The sequence below is a fragment of the Camelus dromedarius genome, chromosome 12 (assembly GCF_036321535.1).
Source record: "Camelus dromedarius isolate mCamDro1 chromosome 12, mCamDro1.pat, whole genome shotgun sequence".
NCBI lineage: Eukaryota > Metazoa > Chordata > Mammalia > Artiodactyla > Camelidae > Camelus > Camelus dromedarius.
This window is the reverse complement of record NC_087447.1, coordinates 14451733-14479612: the sequence shown is the minus strand read 5'-3', so window position 1 is coordinate 14479612 and position 27880 is coordinate 14451733. Positions and strand designations below refer to the sequence as shown.

Here is a 27880-nt window from a genome sequence, read left to right as displayed (position 1 = left end):
CCTGACAATCTGTTACCTCTTCCAGTACTCAAATAGAGCTATTGTAAAAAGCTAACCCACAGCCAAAAAGCAAGCCATTTATTCTGTGGATAGATCAGGTCCAGTGTGAAAAAAAGAATTTTGATCTCTTCTTTGGAAGAACTGTCACTAGATAGACACAAAGATGTCTCTTTCTTTCTTTCTTTCTTTCTTTCTTTCTTTCTTTCTTTGTTTCTTTGTTTCTTTGTTTCTTTTTCTTTGTTTCTTTCTTTGAAATCAGAACAGAGTTATAATTGTGTTTGATGGTTCACTTTGGGAGAATGTTGGGTTCAATCCTGGAACACATTAAATCAGATGATATACTTTTTAAAAAATCTCTAGAACATACATTCGCAATGGAGGTGATATTGCCCCAAAGGGGGAAAATAATGGTTCTTTGAGAGGCAGAAAAATTAAGTATTACAATGGCTTGTGGCCCTTCACTTTTTAAAAAAATAGACATATAGTATATCTATGGAATTAAAATTTCATGGGGTGGGGCACTTGGAAAAAGAAGTATGAAAAGGCCGGGGTGGGGGTGGGGGGGTTTAAAAGGTTGGAAAACACTGCTGTAGTCTAGAACAAGCATACAATTGTCAAGAACTCTTTTGGACATGTTTGTCCGCAAGCATCAGTGAGCTGCACATTGTCAGGTTGAATGCAGATTGCTATTGATTCCTTCAGTCCAGCAGGATCTGAGTTCATAGAAGACTTGAAAGGGATTAAATTCGTACCCTAAGGGATAATGATCTCACACAAACAGCTCAAACATAAAATCTACCCTTTTAGAACCAATACTTTGTACTTAAATGTGGTTAAATCTTTAAGGTAAGAGATTCCTTTTTTCTCCTGCCTCTTTGCCTTACAGAAAGACACATCAAGGGTAGGAGTGATCTTCAAAGTGCATCACAGAAAAAGTCAGACTGAGAGAAAAGAGAGGGCGTGGACCCCGCAGGCAGCAAGGAAATAATTGTCTAAATAGTAACGTAAAGTGCAAAGGAGTGAAGACAAGGGATATAGTGGGAATCGGCATTTAAGTGGTGAAGAAATTTTAAATTTGATGTTGCGGCTGACATGAGTAACATTTATATCTCCTTCCATCCCCCTCATATGTCTTCTATAGTCTTTTATGCTTTTTGAATGGATGAGAGGACTCAAAGTTGACTTGCTATGTACTATGAAATTTGGAAGCGTCCCTGTGTTCTGTTGGGCTCAGCAGCCCTGAGACAATAGAATGGCCATATTTTTTAAAAAATACTTTTCCCAGTCTCTGAATCTTCCTTGTTTAATTATCCTATTCTTTGATATACATAACATAACCATAACTTGGAGGAAAGGGAAACAGTGAGTTTTCCTCCCCGCTTACCCAATTTCACAGTGATGTTCTGGACAACAGGTACTCTTTCTCCAAGCATTAGTTGCTGTGGACACTCAACTGCGTTACAGAAATCTACCCCGATCCCCTATTTATTGATTTCCTTAAGATCATAGAAGAAAGTGATGTGAATTGGAGAGAGGCCCTCCGGCCCCTGACACCCAAGGGGCCCTCTCCTCTCCGCCTCCCACCCTAATTCCAAAACCTAATATACTGTCCCTGTCACAGTTCCTTGGGTCCCCGCCCTTCAGCTTCTTTTTGTTACCCACTGGGTGGGTGTAACCAAACCTCAGTCACACCGTGGCCCCAGCAGCTGGGCTTCTCTCTCTCCATCACATTGCAGACATTCTTTTCACATCATTTTGTCCTCTCTGCTGCATTCCCTCCATTTGGCACCATTCCCTCTGTGCAAACTTCTGTTTCAAGGGACAGGAGTTTGCCAAGGAGATGCTGGCAGAGAGGGTCCAGTTCTCTCCTTTCTATCTGAAGAGCCCAGTGTCACTCATTAGCATATGAGAAGAATGGTTGTAAATAAACCTCAAATGAGGTTAACGAGCTGCAGCTCATCAATATTAATGAAGTCCACCTCACAGCCTTGGAGTGAGGTACTGACGGGTCTAGTCACAAGAAGCAGCTTCATCAGCCCCCCAGTCACAGGGTAGGAAGGGTTAGATCCAGCCTGCTGGAATGTTTGTCATTTTACAACCCCAGGAATGCTGAAGAGAAAGGCTGTCTGATACCAGATCTGTGCTTGCAGGGCCCCTCTTGTGTTCAGAGCACATCTGTTTGTCTCAACAGGTGGAAGCCTAGAGGAAGAGGGATGTATCTTCTCAGCCACACTCTGGGGTGGGAAACTCCAGGTTAGTCTGCAGTTCCCAAGTCAAAAAGGAGGTCCCCACAGTACCAGGATTTGATCTGTCATTGCCGTTTCATCAATAATCCCACGGAACTCAAACTCTTATTTCCAATGTACTGAGGGAAGATCTGGAGACCTTTTAAGCCCAGCCTAATAAAGAGACGAAGAAACTCCTGTTTCACGTAGCTCACGTGCCAACCAGTCAGGTCCCTGCACAAGGCCTTGTTTGATTTCTGTGCCTACGTTAGAAGATTCAAAGTGTAGCAAGTACAGCTGTCTTTCGTTGAGCACTGACTATGTCCCAGCCACCGACTTAAACCTTTCTGGTATGTTATATACTCTGCATGCTCATCCCATGAGGGTGAGTCCCGTTTCACAGGTGAGGAAATTGAAGCTCACTGATTTTTTTATGTAGCATGTCTAAGATCCCACATAGCAAGTAACAGACCTAGATCTGTTGGAATGCAAGGCCCGGGCTTGTAATCACTGCCTTTTCTGGCGTCTCAAAGTCAATCACGTAAAGTATGGAAGCTTCTGTGCTGTTCCTTCTCTTTTGTTAGGTGCATGCACTTTCTTCTCCAGTTCAATAGACCAAACACAGAGTTGCTCTCTAAAAACAGAATCAGAGGACTTTAGAGTTAATTTTTTAAAAATCAAAGCACCTCTTTGAAATTATTTGTAGAAAGGAAACTTTCACTAGATGTGTTTTCCTTTGTATATAAATTTGAAGTCAGTGGGATGTGTACTTTGAGGTTGTGTGTGTTGTGCGTGTGTGTGTTGGATAGCAGGGATACTGATTTATCCAGCTCACCAGGCCAGTTCCTTTTATGATTAAGCACACACCTTGTGTGAGGTCAGTGTCTGTGGAACACAAAGAAGCCGCCTGGCTTTCAGGGCTGATTTGAGCCTATGATCTAGCCTCAATTACACTGTTTCAACATCTGGACCCTGGTTTATTACTTAACGGTCATACTATCAGCTTCTTTATCTATGATTTCCTTGGGGGCGGGAGGGAGAACCTGATGCTTCATCAAATGGTTGTTATCACAAAAGCTACACCTGATTGTTTTTAGAGAAGGACTTATAGTGAAAGGGTCTGAGAGGGAAGCAGCCCCATATCTTTCTTCTCCTTTCCTCCTTGAAAACTCAGGAACCTTACTTGGTAATTTTTACTTGGGCAAAACGCCCAGGAATGCTTCCACAGAATGGCACCCAAAGCCCACCCATGCAGGAGCCCCTCCCGCCACCAAGGTAACCAAGACTGGGAAGCAATTGAAACTGGGCCTTCCTTTCCCAGGCCTGTGGCTGTCAACTTGGCTCAGAAAGAGGCAGACTGATGACTTTGTCTCCTCACCCAGTCACACTACCGCACAGTTCTCATTTGAGCCCGAAGTCACATGGTTGCTCTGCTTATGGCCAAACAAGGATGCGCTGTTTCCAGTTCTTTGCACCCTGGGTTTGGCCTGAGCATCCTTAGTTGAAACCATCAAGGCCCCCAAACCTGAAGCTTTTCCAGGGATGAATTGCATGCAGCAGCAGAGTCGGGGAGCAGAGCAGTGCAGTGGAGCAGCAGATGGGGTGCCGTCGGGGTGTTTGCGAGAGCCAAGGGGTTAGTTCATTGCTGCTTTGTGTACTCAGGCATACCAGAAAACTCAGATTAATAGGCTGTTTATTCTTCAGCATGTTCCTTGAATCAAAGGCTCTGGATGGTATTATTAAAGAGTGTTTGTGAGAGCGCCCTGGAACACTCCTCCTGGGCTCCGCTCACTGAAGAGGAACGATTGAGTCCTTTCATTTCCTGGGCAGCATCCCTCACGCTCACTGCTCACTGTGGCATAAAGGTCTGCAGAACCTTTGTCAGAAGCAGAATCTTTTGTTCTGTCTCCATGAGGTCCCATTACCTCCAGCACCTTGCTCTGTTAGAGTCTAATCATTTAATGGTCTTGTCTTTGAGCTACCTGAACCTCATGAATGCAGCCCGCTTTGTCTCAGAGAGTTTTTTTGTTTGGGACTTCTGGGGTTTTTGAGTTGGCTCTGCTTGGCACCAGTTCTCTGTTTGAGCAGCACTATCATCTTTTTTTCTCATGGTTATTTAAAGGAATTTTGCGGGGGTGGTGGGGGAAGAAAACTTGCACCTGAACTCTATTCTGTGAAGCAAATGAAGATTTGGGGGGCTCTTCGAAGATTCCCCTGAAATGTAATGAAGTTTCTTCAAACCTTGGAATTGAAACATATTGATTATGAAAGAGTTCCTTGCCCCATCACTCACCCCCTGCAGCAGAGAAGGTAAAAAAATTAGGAGGAAAACTGCTCCTCCGCGACCCTCCCAACTCCCTTTCAGCAGCCGTCTGCTGTCACGTGAGTCATCGCTGTACCCTGTTCCCTCTGGCAGTTAGATTTTCCCCGTGGCCTGGGAAATACTGTATTTCAGGCCTTCCACAACTTCTGTGCATACACACACACACACACACACACACACAACACTTGGGAGTGTGCCTTTAACACAGAGGCATCCAGTTTATTGCAAAGGTGCTCAAAGCTCACTAATCACTATAGACAGTGCAAACACTCAGCACGTTGCGGGCACCCATATATATCAAACAAACCCAGTACAAATCATAAGCAATAGTTCCGAATCTGGCACAACGCTTAATTACCACAGCCAGAGGCCAGAAAATGAAACTGGGGTCATATTTCTGGGGTTAGAACTCTAGAAACCATCTGGCATCCCATAGCCCAAGGTTCCGCTAGGGAGGTGCTCCTTGGAGGGAGTCCTTGGAGCACTGCACCTTGGAGCAGTGGGAGCCCTCTCATCCAGAGGATGCTGTCCCCTCACTTCTCTCCAGAACCAGCACAGCTGTGTGGATGAGGACTATTTGCCATATGTACACTGAGATCAAGATATATATACACACCCTGGCGTTCCGCCTGATTCCTTCCATGAAGGCCATCTGTTTATCCAGTTCCAAATCCCAGAAGGCAGTCACCAAAAAGTAAATAGTGAGAAGGGACAGGGTTTTTTTTTTTTTCCTTCTTTCCTTCTAGATAAACATGTTCCAATGAACAAAACAGATTTTGCAAACACATTCCGTCTAGTAAATCTTACCTAACAGCTGTGTGAGAAAGGCTTGGAGGAGAGAAGGATGAGGCATGGGGGTCCTGGGACTTGATTAAGGATTAAGAGAATTAGAAAGTTGAGAAATCTTCAAGTTCAGTACTATCCATTTCTCATTAGATGGATAGTTACTTCTTTACTTCACTCTATCCCCTATCCCAAACCTAGGATCTGTGGTGGGTTTGCCTAAGATAAAGATCTGGCTGCAAATATCAGCTTCTTCGGCAGAAGAACCAATCTATAAGAACTTTATCTTTAGAGGACAAGTCCTGCCATCTGACTGTACCCTCTTCCTCTCCCATCATCCACTTCGGCTGTAATGCTCCTCTGGAGTCAGACAATAGAGTGTCACCCTAGAGCAGCCCATCTGGCCTGCCTCTGCTTAGAAATGAGGGACTGAGCACAGATCAAGAACTTGGAGTCTGCAGATCGGGGACAAGCACAAGAAATTGACCTTTTGCCTCAGAGGCGGCTGGATATTTGTGTGTCTCTGTTCGATGTCGAATTGGCTCACTGTACCGTTCAGGAGTTGTTGGTTTGGTTTTTTTTTTTTAATGTTCTCCTCACTCCTCATTTGCAGGTCAGATGCTTTGGATAGTCCAGTGGAATTCTCTCTGCTTCACTGCTGGTTGCTGCCAGACACAGAGTGCTAAATCCTGTCAGTTGGTGACTTGAAATGATGATGTGTGAAACAGTGCTGCGATTTGGACACCCTGCACTCATTCACATGGACTGCTTTGCCAATTAACCACAGTAGTGAAATGCAGCAACAAAGGGGGGAAAAGGCAGTTTCTACAGACCTTGCCTTATCTTTCCTCTGGGATCAGAGTACCTGCTTCTGCTCCCAACCCTCCCCCAATGCCAACATGCATCTCCAGTAATCAGTAAGCCTTGGAATTCTGTTTCGTTCAATATCATTCCTTTCCCAGGCCTCATAGAGCAATTTCTTTAACAGATTGTAACACACCAGAGACAAAGAAATAGCATTTGTGTGCAGAATAGGGAAATGGGAAGCAAAGCACTCTTGCTGCTGGTTCCCATCTCGTGGTCTGGGCATGCTCTGGCCCCTCCCCCAGATTACATGCCTGGCCCTTCTCATCCAGTGAGGCCCCTTCTCAGAGAGCTTATCCTTAACCACCCCATCTGATGTCTCACCTGTTTTACTTATGCCAGCTCCCTCATCACTTTCTACAAGTATTTCATTTATCTGTCTACTTACTTGTTGTCTATCTCTTTACCGACACACATAATACAATATACGTTCCATGAAAATGGGGATTTTTGTCTTATCCGTTGCTATTTCTGCAGAACTTACCATAAGCCCTGGAACACAGTTGGCACTTAATACTTATTAACTGAAATAAATTAGTAGGAATGTAGCAATTAAGAACTCCCAAAGCAAATACACAGTTACTATCAGGAGATGGTAAAGGCAGACCAACAAATAGTTTGAGGAATGGAATAAAAATACAAGATTCTTCATACTGGTTTTCATAATGGTTTTAATTCCAAATTGAAATGTGTTGATTTGAAGATCACATACAGTGAGTTGCTCCTGATTTCTTACGACTCAGCCTAAACTGCTCCCCGTGGAATAGGTTAGGTCGGGGTCACAGAGACTAAGTACTGCACTCCCCTTCCTCGCCAAGCTGGCGTAACTGAGGCCACAAAGGATGCCCACTTCCAGATTTCCACTGGACAGTGCCTGGTTTTGCTTTCCCTAGGGAAAGAAGAAAGAAACTGGCACAATTATAAGCAGTTAGAAGCCCGCCAGGGTATCTTTCTCCAGCCGTTATTGCACCCTTGTCTGCCTCCAGTTCCCAGAGACCCCATTCCTCTCCACAGCCCTAGGGCACTGCAGGCAGCTCTTTCCATTGTGAGAGCCTTGGAGGGTGGGCGGGGGTGTCTTCCCAGCTGTGAAACAGCAGAGAGGACCCGTCCTTTTAGCCTGGCAGACACATGGCACCCATCTCCTCAGAAGTCCTTTGCCCAAACGGGAAGTGTTAGCTTCTCAGACACCATCCTTTGTCTTGTCGGGGCAAGATCAGCGCCTGGTGTCAGGGGAGAGATATTAAAGATTAAAGAGCCTCCTCCACCAGGAAACAGAGTTTTGCCTGAATCTTTTAATTTGTTTCTGCCTCATACAAGTGCGTTCATGTTGCTGGGCTCCCTTACTCCCTGGCAGTCTATAGTCATTATTCTCATGACTTTGTGGTCTCATTGATATTAGAATGTGTTTCATCTGCTATAGGTGATATGTCCACGCTCCACTGCTTTTTCTATTACGTTACTAACGACTCCTCTGTTGGTTTCAGCCTTTAGCCAAGCCCACCCCATCCACACCCACTCCTTCCCTGTCTTTTATTGACACAATGTTGACTTTGTGTGTCTCTGTTAGTTCAGTTTTCTGAGCACCTGCAGTGAATTAACCATCTCTACTTGCTGCTGGGGAATCACCCAGGCCTTTGATCTGTTTGATTTCTGTACTTTTGGAAATGTTGAAGGACTCTGTAACCCCACCAAAGTACATAAAAGGTGCTGTAGTCCCTGTAGCCTGACTTTCCAGACTAGCCCTGCTTAGGGACCAGAAGATATTAATGTAAATACAGATGTAGATGCCATCCATTAAATGTTCACTGTGTACGATATACTGTTCCAAGCACTTAACATGACTATCTTATTTAATCCCTACTTGTAGGCCTGAAAGGCCATACATGAACTGGCCCCAGCAGTTATTTCTCTAAGTTCACCCTTTAGTCCTTTCCTCCTTGTTCTCTTGGCTGTAGCTACACCGGCTTCTATGCTGTTCCTCTTACCCAGTTAGCACGTTCCCTCCACATGGCCTTTGCAGTGGCTGTTTCCTCTGCCTGGAATGCTCTTCCCTCAGACGTCTGCCAAAGTTACTTTTTAACTTTCTTCAGATCGTTGCTTAGGTGTTACCATCTTCATGCAACCCAACTAGGCTCCTTCCTAGAAAATGATACCACCACTCCCGCCTTACACTCCCTATGTGACTTGCTCTATTCTGTTTTTTCCATGAACTTATCAATAACTTACTATGAAGTTATTTATTTTGTTTGTCATTTATTATCTGTCTTCTCCAATAAGAGGTAAGCTACATGAGGGCAAAGAGTTTGTCTCTTTGCCCCTGATGTATCCTAAGCACCTAAAAAACTGTAGCTGCACATAGTAGATGTTCTGTAACTCCTGGTGGATGAATGAACTTTGTCCCTTCAAAAACCCTGTGAAGTGGATGTTTCCGTTATTTCCATTTTAAAAATGACGGAATCAAAGCTCAAAGAATTGAACTAACTTGCCCCCCAGATCATTCAGCTATTAAGTAGTGGAACTGGGATCTGAACCTGGGATTGACTAACTCCAAAGAATGTGCTTTTAAGCACTAGGTCAACAGTTCTCAAACACTGATACACATAAAACAAATAGCTCACTTGAGCTATTTGTTCAAAAGCACATTCACACATCCTGACCCTGAGGATTCTGATTCTGATTCCGTATGTCTGGGATACAGATGTTCTGTGAACCATGCATTGGGATATACTATATACTACATTGCTTTTAAGGGTTTGGGATCTATATAAGGACGCAGAGAAATAAAGTCCATTGAACATTTTTTTCAGTGCCTACTATGTACCATTCCCCAGGGCATATAAAAGCAGGTGAGATGGAGTCCTTATTCTCAGTCATTTGGTGGTAATGGGGCAAACAGACACATATGTCATCAATAAATCATCAAACACTTAAAAGCACATGCTTTAGATTCAAGCCGACCCATGGTTCAAAGCCTGAATGTGCTACCTGCTAGTTATATAACTGGGCAGATGACCTAACCTCCCTGCATCTGCAAGTAAAATGAGAACAACAATATTTACCTAATAGGACAGTTACGAGGGATTAAATGAGGTAATGGGTATATAGGACTCAGGAAGGTAGTTTAAAAACACATGACCAAAAACAGATGACCAATGAGGCAGTGGATAAGAAGTGATAAATAAATGGCTTAGAAACAGTAAATATAGAAAAACTCAAAAGAAGTATTTGACAATTTTATAGCCTACTGCTGTTTGAGTACCAGAAATTTTTGTTGTTTTTAATATAATTTACATGGAAATCTTTTCAGATATATTTAAATATACACATAATACTGTTCCCTGCATTCTTAAATAGAACTTATTTTGGCAGCTGACTATATATTTATAAACATAAATTATATTATTATGCTGGAAAACACTACTACCTTCAGAGTTTATTGAAGTGAACCCTAAATGCAACTAGATTGTATTTTAAATATTTTTTTTCCTGTTTCTCTATCATGTTTCTATCATGCTGTTCATGTCTGATTTCTCACTGCTGTCCTCGCACCTGCCTTTTATGGTGCCTCTTCTGCTCCCACATTACTATGTCTGGTCTGTATTGGGCTTAGAAACTAGATGGCCAAGCTTACTAAAACTGTGAGTATAATCAGAGCATTTCTTGGAAGCCTGTAAGTTACCCGCATAAGCTTTAGTGTGTGCACTTCGTGACATCTGTTTTGCCTACTTAGAGGTTTACTGGCAATTAGATCTTTGAGATTGCCTATTAGTTAAGTTTAAATACGTTAGGTATTACTGTGTAGGGCACAGACACCTAGAAAATCCACCTTCATTATTCCCAGCATTGGAAGTTGGTCCATTTTGTAAGTTAAAAGAGCCCTGGGAATCACAGGATCACAGATCTGGCCTTTTGCTCTCAAGTAGGTAATTGATTGTTATCTCCATTTTACAGATAAGGAAACTAAGGCCTAAAGAGTGAGTAGTTTGCTCAAGTGAGGTTTTTCAGCAGAGCCAAGGCAGGGCTCCAAGTCTTCTGAGACTTCCCTTCTGCTCGGCCACACTGTTCCCAAGAAGAAACAGAGAATCATCTTAGGCTGTGGAAAGGAAGGAAAACCATCAATAAATATGATTAGAGACTAGAAAAATGAAATCTGGTTAGTATTGTAACTAATCAGTTTTAGCCCTGGCTTTGATAGGTGTTTTTCCTCCCTCCCCCCCCCCCCATTTGAAGTGATGTGTAATCCTACTGTCCCCCAGTGGGCCTAAACTGTGAGCAGGTATAAGGAAGGGCCAAGGGGCGTTATAATAAGATCCAGAAGCATATAAAGGATTTTTTTAAATGATTATCAGCTTTGCAAGCTCTTTTCATTAGGGACAAAACAAGGTGACTTGGGGCAGATAGAGTCACTGAGAATGAGAGACATGGAAACAGGTTTCTGAAGGAAGATGCAGAGTTGACAATTTTTCTGCCGGCCTGGCTGACCTGCTTGCTGGTTTTGACAGCTTTCCTGAGATATAATTTTCACACCATTAATCTGGATGGCTTTATTCTTTTGATTGTAAGAAAACACAAATTACCCATAGTCCCCAAACCCAGAGTTAACCACCATTATTAACATCTTGAAGTATTCTGTTCTATTTCCTGTGCAAATTTATATCCTTTTTTTTCTTTTAAAGCAAACATGGGATCATACTGTATACAATTTTTATTTTGCCCTTTCCCCTTAATATCATGAGGTCATCTAGTTTATTTCTTTTCGTCTTAAACTCATGTAGTCAGATGAATTAAATCTTTATTGTAAGTGCCTCCAGAAAGAAATTCTATGCCTGGGGTTGAAAATTCAGATGCCTGCAGCAGCCAGACTGGTAGTGTAAGAAAGCACAGGTGTTGTTCAGTGGGCTGCATCAGGGAACGTGGCAAACTGACGAGGGCGTCCTCAGCCTCAGCTCCAGCCAGTGCTGAGTGTGGCCATGCAGGAGTGCTGGCCCAGTCTTGCCAGGTCTCTTCTGATCTTTTACAAAAGAGATGTCTGAAATTGAGATTGCATTGTGGGAAAGGTCTTGATTTTTTGTTAATGTTTCAACACAAAAATTTAAAAATACAGTTCAAGCCAAACAAAACCTGTCTGCCAGCCGTATTCTGTCTCATGAGTGCTGAGAGCTTCATGAGCCTTGTCCCACTCAGTCATCACAGAAGTCTTGCCTCTCTAACAATGATTTATTGAGAACCAGTAGTGAATAAAAGAATCAAAATCTTTGCCTTCTTGGAGCTTACGTTCTAGTAGGGAGATAAATAGAATACTACTGCATTCTAGCAGGTAATACATTTTTTTTAAATGTGTAGTAGATCACATAATGGTAAGTACTATGGAGAAAAATAATGCAGGAAAATGAGACAGGGACTAGGGGGAGAGTTGCTGTTTTAAATGCTTATGGCCAGGGAGGCTCTACTGGTACGATGGCATGTAAAGAGAGACTTGAAGGAGGTCAGAGCAATACAGGCATCTAGGGACCAGTGGGGACAGCAGGTACAAAAGCCTGAGACAAGAGCATGCTTGACAGATTCAAGGAACAGCAAAGCCAGTGTGGCTGGAATGGTCTGAGTACTGGGTGAGAAGGATATGCAGTTAGGGCAATGGCAGGGGGCCCCCTTTTGTAGAGTCTGAGAAGGAAGCAGTGTTATCCCATTTTATAGATAGGAAAACTGGGCCCCAAAGAATTTTGCCCATGCCACATAGCTAGGAAATAACAGAGGCATTTTGATTCCAGGCTTGTCTTCATTCCAAATCTGATGTTCTTGGTTACTAAGCGTGCTACACTGGAAGGCAGTGACACGGGTTTCATAGCAGTCCCATTTGCTACCTAGATTCAAATTACATCCTACTTGTTCTTGATGCTACTGCCTTAACCACAGAGAATTACAGTGAAAGCATCCTAGAAGGTGAGACCCAGACAGAACCCTGAGGATTATTGAGACCAAAAAATGTAGACTTTTTTTTTATAGTTCTGAATGCTCTTGCTTTTTTAAGACCATTTGATGTCTTCTCACTGCTCATACTTTTGTTTGTTTTCTTAATTTTTTGGATGGGTTGTACGTGAACGTGACAAAATTCAAAAGACATAAATGTTACATACTTTAAAATATATTTAACTCAGTCTAATTGACCCTGATCATTTATATGAGAGACATGACAGTGGAAGAAACTGAGACATACAGAGTCGGTGCCCAATTTAAGGCTACCCATCAATGGGCAAACCAAGTACCTTATCCAAGCTACAGTGGGTAAGGCCAGACTTTTTCTTCTAGAATACTTACGCATTAAAGAAATTGGGTAGGTTCATCCTTTGATGCCATAGGGGTATTTTTTATCTTTTTCCTTTCTTTTTGTATGCCTACCAGTCCCACTGAAAGATAAGGATCAGGGTTTAGAAAGCCTAACCATTGTGTCATTTCCCAGGATAGCAAGCCACTAGCATTTGGTTCACATGTTTATTAAAGTAAGATGAGTGATTCACTCACATTACAGGCAAAGAATCTTTTACCAGGAAAACCATACTTTGAAAAACAAAACTGATGGCTTTAAGGAACAGAAACTGCTAACATCAATTTCCTTTCCCATCCAGTCCCCAAAGAGTCAGACACCCTCTGTCTCTAGCTGCTTCTTTCTCTTACCCACACATATACATATAATTAGAGATATGGTACATTATATATGCCCACAAAAGACAGAAAACAGCAGAGAAGACAAAGGTGGATTCATCTGAAGAAATGTGTTTATCTACATCCAGCCCTCTCTCTGGTTTCTGCTGTTTTTGTTTCTTAAGTCCATTTTTTTAGCTGATGGGTAGCCATAAATCCAGCATCACTGGTGGAAGTTAGTGGATTCTGACAAGAGAACAGGCTGTGGTCTTTATAAATACGCCTACATGCTGGCAACGGCCTTCCCCTACTCACACAATCATTGAGAACCAGAGACCTTAGATTGTTTTTTATTTTTAGTTTGCCTTGGTTCAGCTCACCCTCAGTGAGTAACTCCGTCAGCCACTGCTTCTTCTTATATTTATTTAGAGAAGAAGGAAAATGCATTTTAAGCAAAACAAATGCATAATCTGTTCCACTTCATATTTATTCAATGGCTACTTTGGACAGTGGAAAGCCTAGAGAAATAACTTTGGTTTTTGTTTTCTGTGGCTTGCTTTCTCAGACAAGTCCTCATCAGACAGTTTTCCTGATAGCTTATGAAATTCCATCCCAACTATCAGCCTGATTTTAAATTGGAAAGGAAAAAGGTAGTTGGAAGTACTTTTTATGTACATTAAAAATACCTTTCTCTTGCTAATCTGTGTCTGGTCCTGTTAAAATTGCAGATGATGTCCTATACTGGCTTAAAATATTGATAGTTTTTGTTCTCTCTTCTCTATTTTCTTATAGAGATTAGCAAGTCACCTAAAATAGAAAGGGTCTGTCAGTTTGTTTGGGGGCAGCAAGGAAGCTGGGAGCCAGATGGACCACATCTGACCCTGGATCCAGCCGAGGAGAAGGATGATAGAAAGAGGTGGACGACCTGGCGGCAGATTTCAGTAGTCACAGTAATAATGATGATAGTAGCATTTGCAGCTAACGTTTACCGCGTTCGCACTATGGAATTCTCTCTGCTAGGTGTTTTTTTTAATCCATAGAAGAAATAAAAGCAGGCTGAGTTCCAGGGTCCCAAGGACCACATGGCAAGAAAAGGTTATCACAGGGAGCTGGCCTCAGGAGTAGAAAGAGGCCTTGCCCTGGAAAGGGAGGGCTTGATTCAATCCTGGCTCTACCATTTACTGCGTGATTTTGTCCCTCCCTGAGGCCCATTCTCCTTGTCTATAAAAATGGGAGTAATACCACTTCCCTCTCTCTGCCCCACAAGGTTCTTACAGGGATCAGAGTGATAATGCATATGAAAATGGCTTGCGTAATTATACAGTCTCTCTATAAATATGACTCATCATTACTTTTAATAGTGAGAAGACACAGAATTGGCAGAGCATCGACTATCAAGGAAAGTGCTGTGCACCTGCCTTCAGGCAGGAAGTCTGCTATTCACTTGTCAATAAGAACAAAGGCAAGATAAAATTAACTATGAGATAAGGAATAAGATTGTTTCAGCCGCCCACTGGCTTGAGCTGGAGAGCTTCAATGAATTGCGCCTTTTGTTATGCAGGTGCCATCCCACCTGTGCGCCTCCAGTGCAGGAGCTAAAACAAGAGTAGGTACTGTGCACTGAGTGCCTCCCGGGGCCCTATACCAGCGCTTTAAAGTTACCACCGCCCACTTTTTGTAAGCATTTCTTTTAGTCCTCTCAAAACTCTCCATGATTAGTATTAGTATTACCATTATTCATATTCATATTCATATTCTTATTCTTATTGTTCATTCTCATTTCTAACTGGCTTGCTCAATGTCACATAGCTTGTTAGCTTAAGAACCAGGTTTTGGATCCAGGTTGGTTGATTCAAGCATCTACACTCTTAACTACCTGAGGGTCAGGGCCAGTAGTTTTTAAACAACTCTGTAGAGACAGGGCTTTGGCCTTATTGTGAATTTTTAAATGCCATCATCATAATTTTATTTATTTAAATGTAGTTATTTTGGCATTTAATTTTTTTAAAGAGAGGGAAAAACCCTGTATTTTTCTGGTGGAATGAAATGGCTCAGAATGGGGTATTTAGGCAATTTTAAAATATTTATTATTTACCTAAAGACCAAATATGATCAATCTGTTCTAAGTATTGTGTGTTAGTCCACAATATGGAGCTGTCACAATGTTATTGCAGATAATGCATATTAAAAATTATAAAATTACTGCACACTAGCTGTATATATATATAACTCAGCCATTTAAAAAAATTAAAATGAAGCCATCATGTGAATGAGAAAAAAATAAATAACTAAAATAAAAATAAACTCCTCTATAAAGCCCAGGGTTTTAAATCAGTGCCTCAGGCCTTCTGTCCTAGCCACCTCACCCCCACACCTCTAGCCTCAGTGAACCTCTTAAGGACAAAGTTGGTTACGAAAAGCTTTATTTTTATCTATGTCATACATAAGATTTCCATTTTTTTTAAGTATATCTGTTTAAAACTTTCGTTCAGCCCTCACATACCACAACATCCTTATTTTATAGGTGAGAAAATGGAGGTCCAGAAAACCTGTGGCCAGAATCATGTACTTAGTTCTTTGTAGAACTCAGACCAAGTTCTTTTCTCTATACCAGGAAGGACAGACTTTTTTCCAAAAAACAAAAACAAAAACATGAGAACTCTCATCATGGCTGTTAAAACCCATATAAGGAAATTTTAAATACTGTCTCTTTTTTAAAGATTAAGTCACATATTCCAGATAACACCACCACTGAGAGGGCAGAGTGTTTCCTCTCGCCTTTGTTCACCACGAGGAGGGAATGAACCTCATTCTCCACTCTGTGCCTGTATGACCATTTCTGTTCAGTTTAGAACAGGAGTGGGTCACAGGAGCTTGCCACAGCACCTGCGTCTTCCTGGATGAAAATTATACCTTGGCTCTGAAATCTGTTTCAAAGGGCACACCCTATCCTCCTGTTTCCCAACAAAAATGTGAAGGAGCAACCCTGGTAGGGCTGGACTTGTTGGTCTGTTGATTAGAATGTGAATGATGGTGCAAATGCTAGGCTTGAAATAACTTCCTTGATGGGCTGCCGGGCCCTTTGGGAGCTTATGCTGCCAGGAAACTGCTCCACATTTTGGTTTCCAAAGCTGCCTCTGTTTCCCCAATAAACTATCAGGGGACTGTGCCCGTGCTCTGTTGCTACTGGAGAGAGACTTTATTTTCTCCTGGCTGGTCCTCCTTCCACAGTGCCCTATGGCTCCCCACGCTGGGCACGTGCAGCCCGTTGTGTTTGATGTCATCAAAGCCGTCTGAGACAGTCTCCCCTCCCAGAATCAAACCTTGCCTCCATCCTCCAACTCTCAACAAACTCATTGTGATGAACAGAAGAGAGGGCAACACCCCAAGGGCCTGACAGTCTAGAGGTTCCCTACTTATCAGCCCAGCCCTCTGGTTCAGTCCCACGGTAGTGGCTAGGGATGGCCATTGATAGCCGAAAAACCTGGTCAGATTGCCATGACATGCCACGCACAGCCCCTGGGGAAGAATTTTCAGGCCCTGATTAGAAATGCTCACATTTCTTTAAATCTGTATGTCACATAAACAGTTCCTTGGGAGTTTCTTTTGTTCACTCCAAAAATTGCCATGAAATTATTACTATGTCTGATTTAATACTTTGCCTAGAACATATATGCTGGTTAAAAAGAAAGAGTTGCTTGATGTTGGGCTTAGTCATAATAAAATATAAAAACTAAAGGGTCTGGCTTTCTGCCCCTGGTTGAACACACTACACATGCTCTGGGGAGTAATGAGTTGGCAAAGGATAATGTTAATAATGGCCTAAGTACTCTACCCCACAGGTGTCGTTGGAAGCCATTGCTTCTCATTCCTTTCATAAAATCATTTCCCTTTCAGTAAACTAATGATCATTTTCCTCCATGTGCACTATAAAACAACAGTGCTGTCAAAGAAGATAAAATTTAAGGACCCCACCTGCTCTTCTTCGAGGGATTTGCTTAACAGGAACATGGCCCTAGGATATTAGCAATCTCCTTGTGACTTGTGGTACCAAGTCCTACCTGGGGAGTGAAGCTGTCAGATGTCTTGCCTCTTTCCTCTCCCCTCCCCCCACTCTCCCTCACTCCCTTCCTCCTCCTGGCTGAGTAGCACTGAGTTATTTACTCAGCTGTGGACTGGTACCAAAGCCTCAGTGCCCTGGGGAAAGGAAGGGGCGGTATGGTCATGCCCTGAATTATCCGTGTCCTTCCGAGCATCTCTTGGCAGAGCAGCCTGGCCGAGGGTGAGTGTCACTTGGAATGAGCCTTCACAACCCCAGCATAAAAGAACAGAAAAACAATTGCAGCTGAAAATTGGAGAGTCCACTCATGGGCTGTGGTGTTCTCTGGCCTCTGTGGTAGTTCCTGTTGAGATCATGCAGCCAACCAACTAGAGGTTGTTCAGTCCTCTGGGATTCCCCGTGGCTTGGTAGCGTTTCATTATCTCCGGCTCTTGTCCCAGCACTAGCTCACCCAGCCCTCAGCATGAAGGCACTCATGCAAATGAATTCAGACTACACCCCACTTTATCCTCCATATCTTTGGAGCTAAAAACCCTTGATTCTAGCTTTGGGGAAGGCTTCTTTGAGTAAGGGACAAAGATATGGCCCTGGTTCCTTCCATCCAGCATCCCTCCACTGGTCTTCTTTAGTGACACCACTCTGACCCCAGAAAAGGCACCATTTCTCAGGAAGAGCAGGAGGCATCTGAATCCACAACCACACACTGCTTCAGTTCTTGTGAGCAAATGTGTGGACACACATGGAGGTCTGCGAGGAGGATGTAGAGATGACTAAGCTGCCCCCACAGAGCTTCAGAGACTGGAGTTTCCACAGCAAGAAGGCAGACCAGATGTGGAAAAGACAAGAGAAGATCTTCACTCCTTCTTTTCCAAGAAAGGAGGAAGTGAGAACGAGTTAGCCCTTGAATCTATTGGGCGTCAGTAGTTTCTGACTAGATTAATTATCTTAGCCAGATAACATATGTCACGCTCTAGGATCAGAGTGAAATAACCAACAAAAGAGTATTTTGAGTCAGGGGCTGGTATCTTGAAAACTACAGTATTCATGCTAGAGTTGTAATAGTAGTAAAGTGAATTACTAAGTAAACCTTAGGATTCTGATTTTCATGGTAAATTTGGTGATATATTCCTCTGAAAATAAATATCCATGGAAGGGAGGGGAGAGCTCAGTGGTAGAGCACATGCTTAGCATGCATGAGGTCCTGGGTTTAATCCCCATTAAAAATAAATGAATAAACCTAATTACCTCCCCCCTAAACAAATAAAGAAAGAAAGTAAATATTCACACTGATTGGATTGAGCACTTGATAAAGTGCAAGGAGGTTGGCAAGTCCATGAAATGTAGTTACACCTGCCGTGATTTATTGTGTTTGCTGAGAGTTGTGGCACCTACCAAGCAGGATATCTTTCATTTTCAACATTTTACAGCTCCTGGCATCTCCTCACACTGCCCTAAATTTCTAGTCACGCCTCTTGTGCATGGAGATCCCCATCTCTGTATTCACATCATGACCAGAAACTCGTCCGTCCGAATTTTCATCTGGGTCACTAAGCAGTGCATGTTTTTATCCATTCATTCCTTCAACAGATATTTACTACTCTGTGCCAAGCATTGTGCTGAGGGCTTTAGTTTGGTCCAAAGATGCCTTAATTTCAGGACTTCAAGTTTTAATCGGTTATTAATTATTAAATAATTCTACCATTTTGCTGATTTTTCAGAAAAGTGCCTTCGATACAAATGACCTCATTTGATTTTTATAACAATCCCCTTAGGTAGGTACTCTGGTTAGTCACAGTTCTAAGATGAGGAAACCAAGGTTCAGAGAAGTTGTCTAAGTTGTCCAAGTCATACTGGTGGTAAGTGGTAGGTTTTGAAGCCAGGTTGTCTGACTTTACAGAGTCTGGGTTCTGCACTAATACACCTGCCTGGCCCGGTTTCATGTTGCTCACCTGAAGGGTATCTGTATGTTTAATTTAGAGAGTCTGTCAGTCACCTGACATTAACAAGCCTTTCATCAGAAGTCAAGTCCCCTGTAAACCAGCTAGATCCCACCAGCTAGAGAAGAAATCACGGGGCCTTTGGAGCTAGCCGGGCTTACTCCGAATCTCAATCCTCTCTCCTCTTACTAGCTCTGTTTCCTTGAAAAAGTAACTAACCTTAAAGACACCCTAATTTCTTTATTTCTAAAATAACAATAGCAAATACTAACAGAGCACTTATAATGGGCCATTGTCCTAAGTACTTTACATTAACTCACAATAACTGTATTATGTTGGTACCAATATTATTCCCACTTTATAGACAGGAAAACTGAGGCATAGAGTGCTGAAAGGTTAAGTAATTTGACATCAGTAGCAAAGCTTGGATTTGGGCCCAAGCAATCTAACTCTGAAGTCCACGCTGTGAGCCGCAGGCTCCCTGTACTGCCACCTGAGATGATAGGATCAGGGGTATAGGAACCTCTGGTCCAGAGCCAGGCACACAGTCAATGGGACTATTAGAAGGTTTGGAATAAGAAAGTTCAACAGCTCTGACCACCCACAGAAAGAGAAGCACCAATTTGTGGGGAGTACTCTGATTTTGATCTTATACCAAAGTCTTCTTATGTCTTTGCCTTTGAACTTTCAGGACCTGCTGGCTGAGGCTTTCCTAATTGGGGGGAGATTCCTTCAGAGAAGGCATCTGGTGGTACACACCACTTACCTTCCCTGCACCTGCCAGGAAGTGGAGCGCCGGCAGGTGGGCAGGGATAAGAAACGGTGGTATCACCACCAGCACAGGTGCACTCACCCCCCACCTCCCCGTGGCCGCCTGCCCAGTGCAGGCTGTGGTGCTGGAGCTGCAGGCTTTCCTGTCGACAGTAATTAGAACCTTTCAGACTCAGTTTCTTGCGTGAAAAAAAAATCCCAATTCACTTGAATTGTCTCCTTGATCCAGTTCACCTGGAGCTATTTAGTTCCTGCAGTTTGTTTGGAGGGAATAATAAGCTTTTAAGCCTTCACACATTACGGCTGATAAGATCAAGGTGCTGGGAATGTTAGTTGGGTAAACTTTGGAGCCAGACTGCCAGAGTTTGAATTCCAGCTCTACCATTTGAGCATGCATGATCTGAGTTTCTGTGTCTGCGAAGTGGGGATGACCATAGTTAAGATCAGTTGAGACAGTACTGGGAAAACCCTTGGAAGAACAGTGCCTGGCCCATAGCAGGTGCTCAGTAAATGTTGACTGTTAGCATTTTCATGATTAAGCCACCCAGCCCAGGATCTTGCTCTGGGAAGCCAAGTCCTCATCCTTTCCCCCAGGCTCTGGACCCTCCTCTCCTCACACACGAGATGATTTCATCTATCTAAGCCTCCACGTCCTTAGCTGTGAGATGGGGCTGGGGATACTGGAGTCTACTTCATGAGGTTGTCATGAAGGTTAAGTGAGCTAATTCAAAGCCTGAGCACAGAGCTCGGTGACTAGTCAGTCTCACTGTGTTATTCCTGAAACACAAAGTGCTGCCCAGAAGAGATCTCGGAGAGCTCTTAGAACCAAAGGGTGCAAAACAGGCAGGAGCATTTAGAGTTAACAAATGCCAGAGTGTGAGCCTCAGGTGCGCGGGAGACTGCTGGCTTGTTCCTCGCTGTAACGCTGCACCAGGAACAGAGAAGGCACTAAATGAATGCCTGCTGCAAGAGAGTATTCAAAACCAGGTTTGGCTGAAACTACCTGACAGATTTTCAAGGCAGAACATTCCTAGGTATTTAAGCATTTAAACTTTGCAAGAAACACCTTCCTCCTCTCCTCGCCTCTCCTGCCTTTGCCTCACAGGAGCTCAAAACAAAACCAAAATAGCTCCCGTTGTTTGATGTTACTGTGTTCTAGACATTCTGCTAAGTACTTTGTAGACATCATCTCTTTTAATCTTGACTTCAATCCTACAAGGTAGGTATCATCATTCCCATTTTACAGATGAGAAACTGAGATTTAGAGAGATTGAGCAATTTGCCCAAGGTTGCATAGCTGGGAAATTGCAGAGCCAAGATTTGAACCTGAGCCTGAGGGACAAGGGAGAGGCAGCTCCCATTTGCTCATCAATGTTCTGATTTTAGAACAAGTCTTACCACTCACCCTTCTCCCAAATACCCACTGTACAACCCAGGAGTGTCTCCAAGTGGCAGATGCCTCTCCCTTGAAGTCATCTGGCCTTGACATTATCTCACCACTACCTTAATAGAACTGCTGTCTCTTCCACAATTAAGGTGACCAAAGTTGTTTATTTGCCTCCACTTTCATTCATCTCTTTATCTGACTACCTTCCTCACTTCAACCTTTGGGGAAGTCAGGCTCCAGAAGTGGTGAACAGGATATATGTGTCTTTCTGATGGATTTAGTATTTCTAAGAACTATCGTTGCATGGGAGAAGTACAGAATTATTTTTGTAAGTCATTCTTCTGTCCTTAGGAAGCAAGAATCTGAAGTTCCTGGGTTAGAATGTCATTAAGAACCTAAAGAGAACTGAGGGTCCAGAAGCCAGGGGGCACTCCCAGTGTCGTCTTTCTTGATTAAATATGGGGGTCACACAACTCCCTCTCTCAGCTTCTCATTTTCCTTCACCCTGTTTATCTTCCCAAGGATATCTTATAGATGATTTGGGATAAATGTGAGTAACTGCGAAACATTTTGATCTCCCCGCCAAGAATGGTATCAGATCCATCCACCAAAGCTTAGCCTAGAAAAGCACTCGTGATTCAAGAATAGAACTCTCCCTTATTTAGTTCCTGCCAGATATCACTCCTCTCTATACAGGGAGTTCTGGGGTGAAAACAAAGTGGGAACACATTAGAGTCAGTGGCTTTTCTCCCTTCCTTTCACCTTTCCTGTCCCAAATCTGTGAGACCCTGAGTGCCTCCTACTCCTTCCCTTGAAGAACAAAACCTCCTACCAGGCTGTGCCCGAGGTCAGGCAAGTGAGGAGAGGAAAGTGCACACCCCATTGTGGCCACGACAAAGGCCGCAAAAGCCATCTTGCTCCTTTGACCTACATTGATGCTGCGTCTGTTGCTTTGGTGTCCCTGACTTTGACAGTGTGGTTAGTCTAACTCGATGCCCCCACCTTGAATTGAGCTTTGATGAAAAAGTAGTAGGAACCCAGGCCTGTCTTTGGGGATTTGGGGTTTTTGTCTTGGAAAAGCATCAAGCAAACGAGCAGGGACAGGAGATCTGGATTCCTGTGGCTTGAGCTAACTTAGGTCCAAAGAAACCAAGTGCCTGTGATCATCGTCTTCATCCCCCAAATGTGGCTGTGCCCTCTGGATTCCCTTCTCTCACTCATACTCCCAGTTAGGAGGGCTTCCGCGTTGCTTGATCTTGCTTTACCATTAGCACGTCCTTCCATATTTGAAATGCTTCGGTATATGCAATACTGGCCGATTGCAGTTGCCTAACTGATCGAAAATCTTCTGGCTTTGGTACATGCAGTAACAAAACAACTGTTAAGTATCAGTGTACTTCCTCTCCCCTGGCATTCTATAAACCTCCCTGAGATTTACCTCTCTGGTTCTTCTACTGGGAGCCTCATACTGGCCCATCTCTCCCAAAGCACTGTTTCTGTGTACCAGGAGTCATTTGGTTGCTTTGACTGTGTACCTTGGCCCTCTGTCTTGGCTTCCTATAATAGGATGACCAGATTTGGGTACAGGCATCCAGAAGAAGCCAGCGTGCACAATCCTGGATGACAGTAATAAGGTCTGTGGGTTGCTATGCTGTGTTCTTCCCCATACGTTTCAAGAATGAATTTGCCTTAGTACTGCTTCCAGATATTCTGTGGATGGTCTTTGGGCATGTTGTGGTGAGTGTTCCCATGCCAGAGAATTTCAGCAAATTTAGCCAGCTTTGAAATGACTCATTCTTGCAGATTTTCATACAGATTTTCATAAGGAAAACCAAACTAAGAAGGCTAATAAAGGTACCCCTCTAATCCCCTCTTCTCACTTGACCATCTTTCAGACCAGTGAAGCTCCTTTGGCCAAAATGTTGTAGCTGGGTGCTTCCCACCCAGGAAAACCTTTGTAGAAATATCGATCTTCACATCTTACCCTTGGAGAGTTAGCAGCTAACACAGCCCTAACACTGTGTTAACCTTTAAAAGAGCAGCTCTACCCAGAGTAGGTCTGAAATTCATGAAATGACAAAAAAGAGAGCAGTGACTTCACATGCAGAGACCTAACGTGTTCCTCTCCGTTTCCACTCCAGACCTGCTGACCATGAGGGAATATCACTGCTTGCTGCAATTACTGTGCCCGGATTTCCCGCTGGAGCTCACTCAGAAGGCAGCCAGGTATGTCTCCTGGGCTTTGGAAGTCAGCTAAGCCCCCTCTTTGGCCCGGGCTTCTTAGAGAAACCTGAAATGTACACAAACACACACACCATTAGGAGAGAATAAAACTGTGAGGGAAGACATTGGCATTTGGAGAGGGGTCTATTTGGGATTTGCCCCAAAACATAATACTTTCTTCACTTCCAAAAGGATGCCAGATGATCCTCGGTGGTTTCTGTGGGGAGCCTCACGGTCTGCAGATAGAGTTGGGGAGTCGTGAGATGAAAAGACAAACACACACGCGCACGCATGCACACCCACACACACGCCCAAAGAAATATTCCTAGAGGATATTCTGAAAACATATGGGGCAAGTGTTGGCAGCGGCTTGTGATGCAAGGGGTTGAGATTCAAGACTGGAAAGCATGAAGGTGATAAAGCCCAATCGAGGGAAGGATAAATTGGATTATTTATGCCAAAAGAAGGTTTTCAAGATTAGTCCAGAACCAGGAAGGCTTGGCAGAAATCATTAGAACCCTCTAATTTCTGTGTTTGGTTTCACTGCCATTCACATTTTTTAACCAAATGAAGTAGTTGGGCTATGCCTCAGTTAACTCTTACTTATTTAACTGAAAATCTGAGCTAAGGCAGCAAATGGAAGTATAGCAAAAATTTTGCTTTCTGAAAAGTGCAAGAACAGAGGATTTTGAGGGAAATACTCTGAATTATAACATACATGATGGATATATGTCATTATACATTTGTCCAAACCCATAGAACGTACACCACCAAGAGGGAACCATAAACAAACTGTGGACTTTGGATGATGTTATGTCAATGCAGGTTCAGTGGTTACAAATGTGCCACCTGGTGGGGATGCTGATAACCGGAGAGGATGTGCCTGTTGGGGGGCTAGGGGTACCTGGGAAATCCCTGCACCTTCCCCTCAATTTCACTATGAACCTAAAACTGCTCTAAAAAAGTAAAGGCAATAATAATCTTTTTAAATGCCCAGCTTCCCTAAATCAATTAAGCATGTATATTCACAGTATAGTTGACCCTTGAACTGGGAGGAGGTTGGGGCACCCGCCCTCTGTGCAGTCGAAAGCAGAGTATAATTTCTAGTCAGCTCTCCATTTACACGGTTCCTCGAACACAGTTCCTCTGTATACAGGGTTCCTCGTATACACGGTTCCTCCTCTGCAGGGTTCCTCATATACATGGTCCCTCCTCTGCAGGGTTCCGAGTCGGCAGGTTTCGCATTCGTGGCTTTTACATCTGCGGGTTCAACCAACGGCATACTGTGTAGTACTATAGTATTTAATATTGAAGAAGTCCACGTACAGGTGGACCTGCAGAGTTGAAATCCAGGTTGTTCAAGGGTCCACTGTATATTCACATCCATCACCACTATCAATTTTGGAACTTTTTAATTACCCCCAAAAAGAAATCCTGCACCCCTTAGCCATTACTCCTCAATCCACCCCATCCTCCCCAGCCCTAGGAACTGCTATGTGTCTCTATAAACTTGCCTATTTTAGACTTTTAAAATAAGTGGAATCACATAATATATGGCCCTTTGTGACAGATTTCTGTTACTTAGCATAATGTTTTCAAGGTTCAGCCATGTTGTAGCAGGCATCAGGACTTCATTTCATCAAATATTTCTTGAGTACCAGTTTGGTGCCAGGATCTATTCCTCACACTGGAGACACAGTGATGAATAAGAGACGGTTCCAGCTCCTCAAGGGAGCTTGACGTTTGATTTAGAAGAGGATTCCTCGGGTACCAATCACAGCTTTCCCCCACTTCGTGACATATGCCTGTGGTCTCCTTCACTCCCCAACAGCCACCATCCTCCTTTCCCGTTCCTGAAAGTTAGGGTGAGCCCTCAGGATGATTTTAACCCCAGCATCTCTGTTCTTGAACTTGTCCCACCCACCTCTCAGACCCTTTCAAAGAGTCCAATGTACGTAAGCACTGCAGGATTAGAGGAGGAGGAATAGAATCCTCTAAAACCCACAAATTCTTAATTTATTGATACCAAGGGGCTTCTGGAGTGATGTCCCCCTAGCTGGGGCCAGAAGCTTACGTCCTCTTCACCGACAGGCCTACTGTTCGATAGGAACTTCAGACTTTTCAATTTAAGGACGAGGGAGCATGGTAACCAGTCCGTGTCAATAGCAGGGAATGTGAGGGAGTTATGGAATGCCAAGATATACAACAGAAGGGCCAGGGGCATCCTCAGGATACCAGCTACAAAATTCAAGATGAATTCAGGGCTCAGGCTCCTGTGTCGACCCCACCTCCCCAGGGCCATTCTTCCCCACTCCTGTCCAGCTGGTGTATGTGTGGAAAAATGGTATCCATCCCAGAAAGTGCCCTCTGATTGTTCAAGCCATTGCCATCTTGTCCTGAAGGTCAGGATCCCAGCTTCCTCACACACAAGCCCAGGCTTCCGACCAGAATTGCAGATGGGGGTGGGTAGGTCTCCAAGGCAGCTCCTGTTGCTAGAAAAGTTACTGCCCTCTCCTCTCACATTGCTGGGCTCCCTCTACTCATGGCCCTGAGGTCTGGGGACTGGCCGCAGAAGGAGGCTCCAGTCTCTGATGATGTGTGTGCAGAAGAATGTAATCCACAGGCAGCTGTACGCCAGAGCCCGTTCAGGGCAGAGCCGCTCCACACGTGCCTGACTTATGCGCTGCAAGCACCATGGCCAGGCCTGGGGCGGCAGGTGTGAGCTGGAAACACAGGAAAGGAAAGAGCAAACAGGCTCCCTGACAGCGCCAGCTGGAGATCCTCTCCCCTCACACACTCCTGCGGCAGTGGGAGTCGTTTTGTCATGTTATCCCTGAAAGATCACCACAGCATCTCTGTCTCCATCCTCCATGGACTGGGGGCTTTCCTGATGGTGAGGAACATTCTGCTCGAGTTGAACCTCCTGAGTTCAAATCCTTGTTCCACAATTTACCATCTGGTGCCCTTGGGAAAGTTATTTAATTTCTTTGAGCCTCCGTTTCCTTATCTGAAAAGTGGAAATAATCGTAGTTGTAATAATGGAAGAAGCATGCAATGTGCTTAAAGTAATGCCTGGCACAGAGCAAACTTTCAGTGTTAGAAGCCGTGGTATTAACCCTGACCTAAAAGCACAGGCATCATAGGGTTAGAAAGACCTGGGTGTACACACCACCTGTGCTCCATTAACTGGATGGCCTTGAGTTTCTCTGTGAACTCCTCTAAGCCCTGTTCCCATATCTGTAAAATGGGGCTAATAATAATAACTAACTCATAGGGCAGTTGTAAGATTTGAACAAAAAATATATGTAAATTGCTTAGCACATTATAGACATTTAGTAAATAATAAGTTTCTTGCTGTTAAAAAATGTTGGCATTATTATTATTACCAGAACTTTTTAAAATAAATGAGAAGTTCCTAGGTTCCCTGAGGCAGTGCTTTCTGGCCTTTTTTCACTTCACAACACTCAGGAAACAAAATATAACAAAAAGCAGGATAAAGACAGGACTGCCTGTGATTAGGCTGCAGGCTCTGGCCTCCTCCCAGCAAGGCCAGGGGGACCATCACACCTGTAATCCATTCAAGGCCCAAATGACATAGGGTTGGGAAGCTTCACGCCAAGGGTGAAGATTTAAAGCGGTGGTTCTCCAACTGGAGTGTGCATCAGAATCACCTGCAGGGCTTATTAAACCACAGATGGCCCAGCCCCATCCTGAGTTCAGTGGGTCTGAGGGAGGGCTCAATAATTCATATTTCTTCCAAGTTCTCAAGTGATGCTCGTGGTCTGGGACCCACTTTGAGAAACACTGATTTAGAGCATTGCATCCCAGTCTCATCCTGGCATTTTAGAATTGCTTGTATTAAAAGGAATTGCATTCCCTTCTCTCTGTCTTGTCAAACACTATTTAACTCACTTCTCCCTCACTGAAAGCCAGATTCCCTAGTGAGTAATACGTGTTTAATAGGAAAAGCTCTTTTATCATGGTTATATGCTGAATACATTCAGTACTTTGAAAGCACATGAACAACTAAGGAATCCAGTTTTAAACATAACAACTCACCCCCATTTAAGAGAGTCATTTTACAGCTGGGCCCTGTGTCACAAAGGTGCGATGGCCTAATGGTGTAGGACTCAGGTGCTGGGGACAGACAACCCTGGATTCAAATCCCACTTCCTCTGCTCACTGGCTTGTGACCTTGAGCAGCTTCTCTGAGCCTCAATTCCTCCATCTTCAAAATGGAAATAATAGTGGAACCTGTCTCATAGAGTTGTTTTTAGGATTTAATGAGATAATGTATGTAAAATACCTGTCACAAAGCCCTCAAAAAATATTACCTATTTTTAAAAATTGTAATTAGTAAATGGAGAGTGATGCTTCATTCTTGTATTCATTTTTCCAATGTTTACTGAGCATCTACTATTGGCCAGACATCATGCCAAGCCCTGAAGACACAGGTTTATGCTTTCTTGGTGTCTTTCTTTCTTTATGTCTCTCCCCTGCAGTCTTGTTCTGCATAGCCCTCCTCCCCAGATCTGACCTGCCATCTGACAGAATCTCTGTTGCCTCAAAAGGCCTTTCACCCAAACAGACTATCCTTTCCCTCCCCAACTCTTTCATTTACCAAATATTTATTGAGCGCCTGTTACTTGCCAGTCATTGTGCTGGTGG

At 43.6% G+C, this 27880-nt stretch overlaps 1 protein-coding gene across 1 annotated transcript in view; it reads left to right on the top strand.

Annotated features, from left to right (window-relative positions):
- CSTPP1 (centriolar satellite-associated tubulin polyglutamylase complex regulator 1) overlaps positions 1 to 27880 on the top strand; it is a 159200-nt gene that overhangs the window by 110793 nt on the left and 20527 nt on the right. Inside the window, exon 4 of the mRNA XM_011000659.3 lies at positions 23131 to 23215. Coding sequence (XP_010998961.1) covers positions 23131 to 23215 — 85 coding nt within the window. The remainder of the gene's footprint in view (positions 1 to 23130; positions 23216 to 27880) is intronic.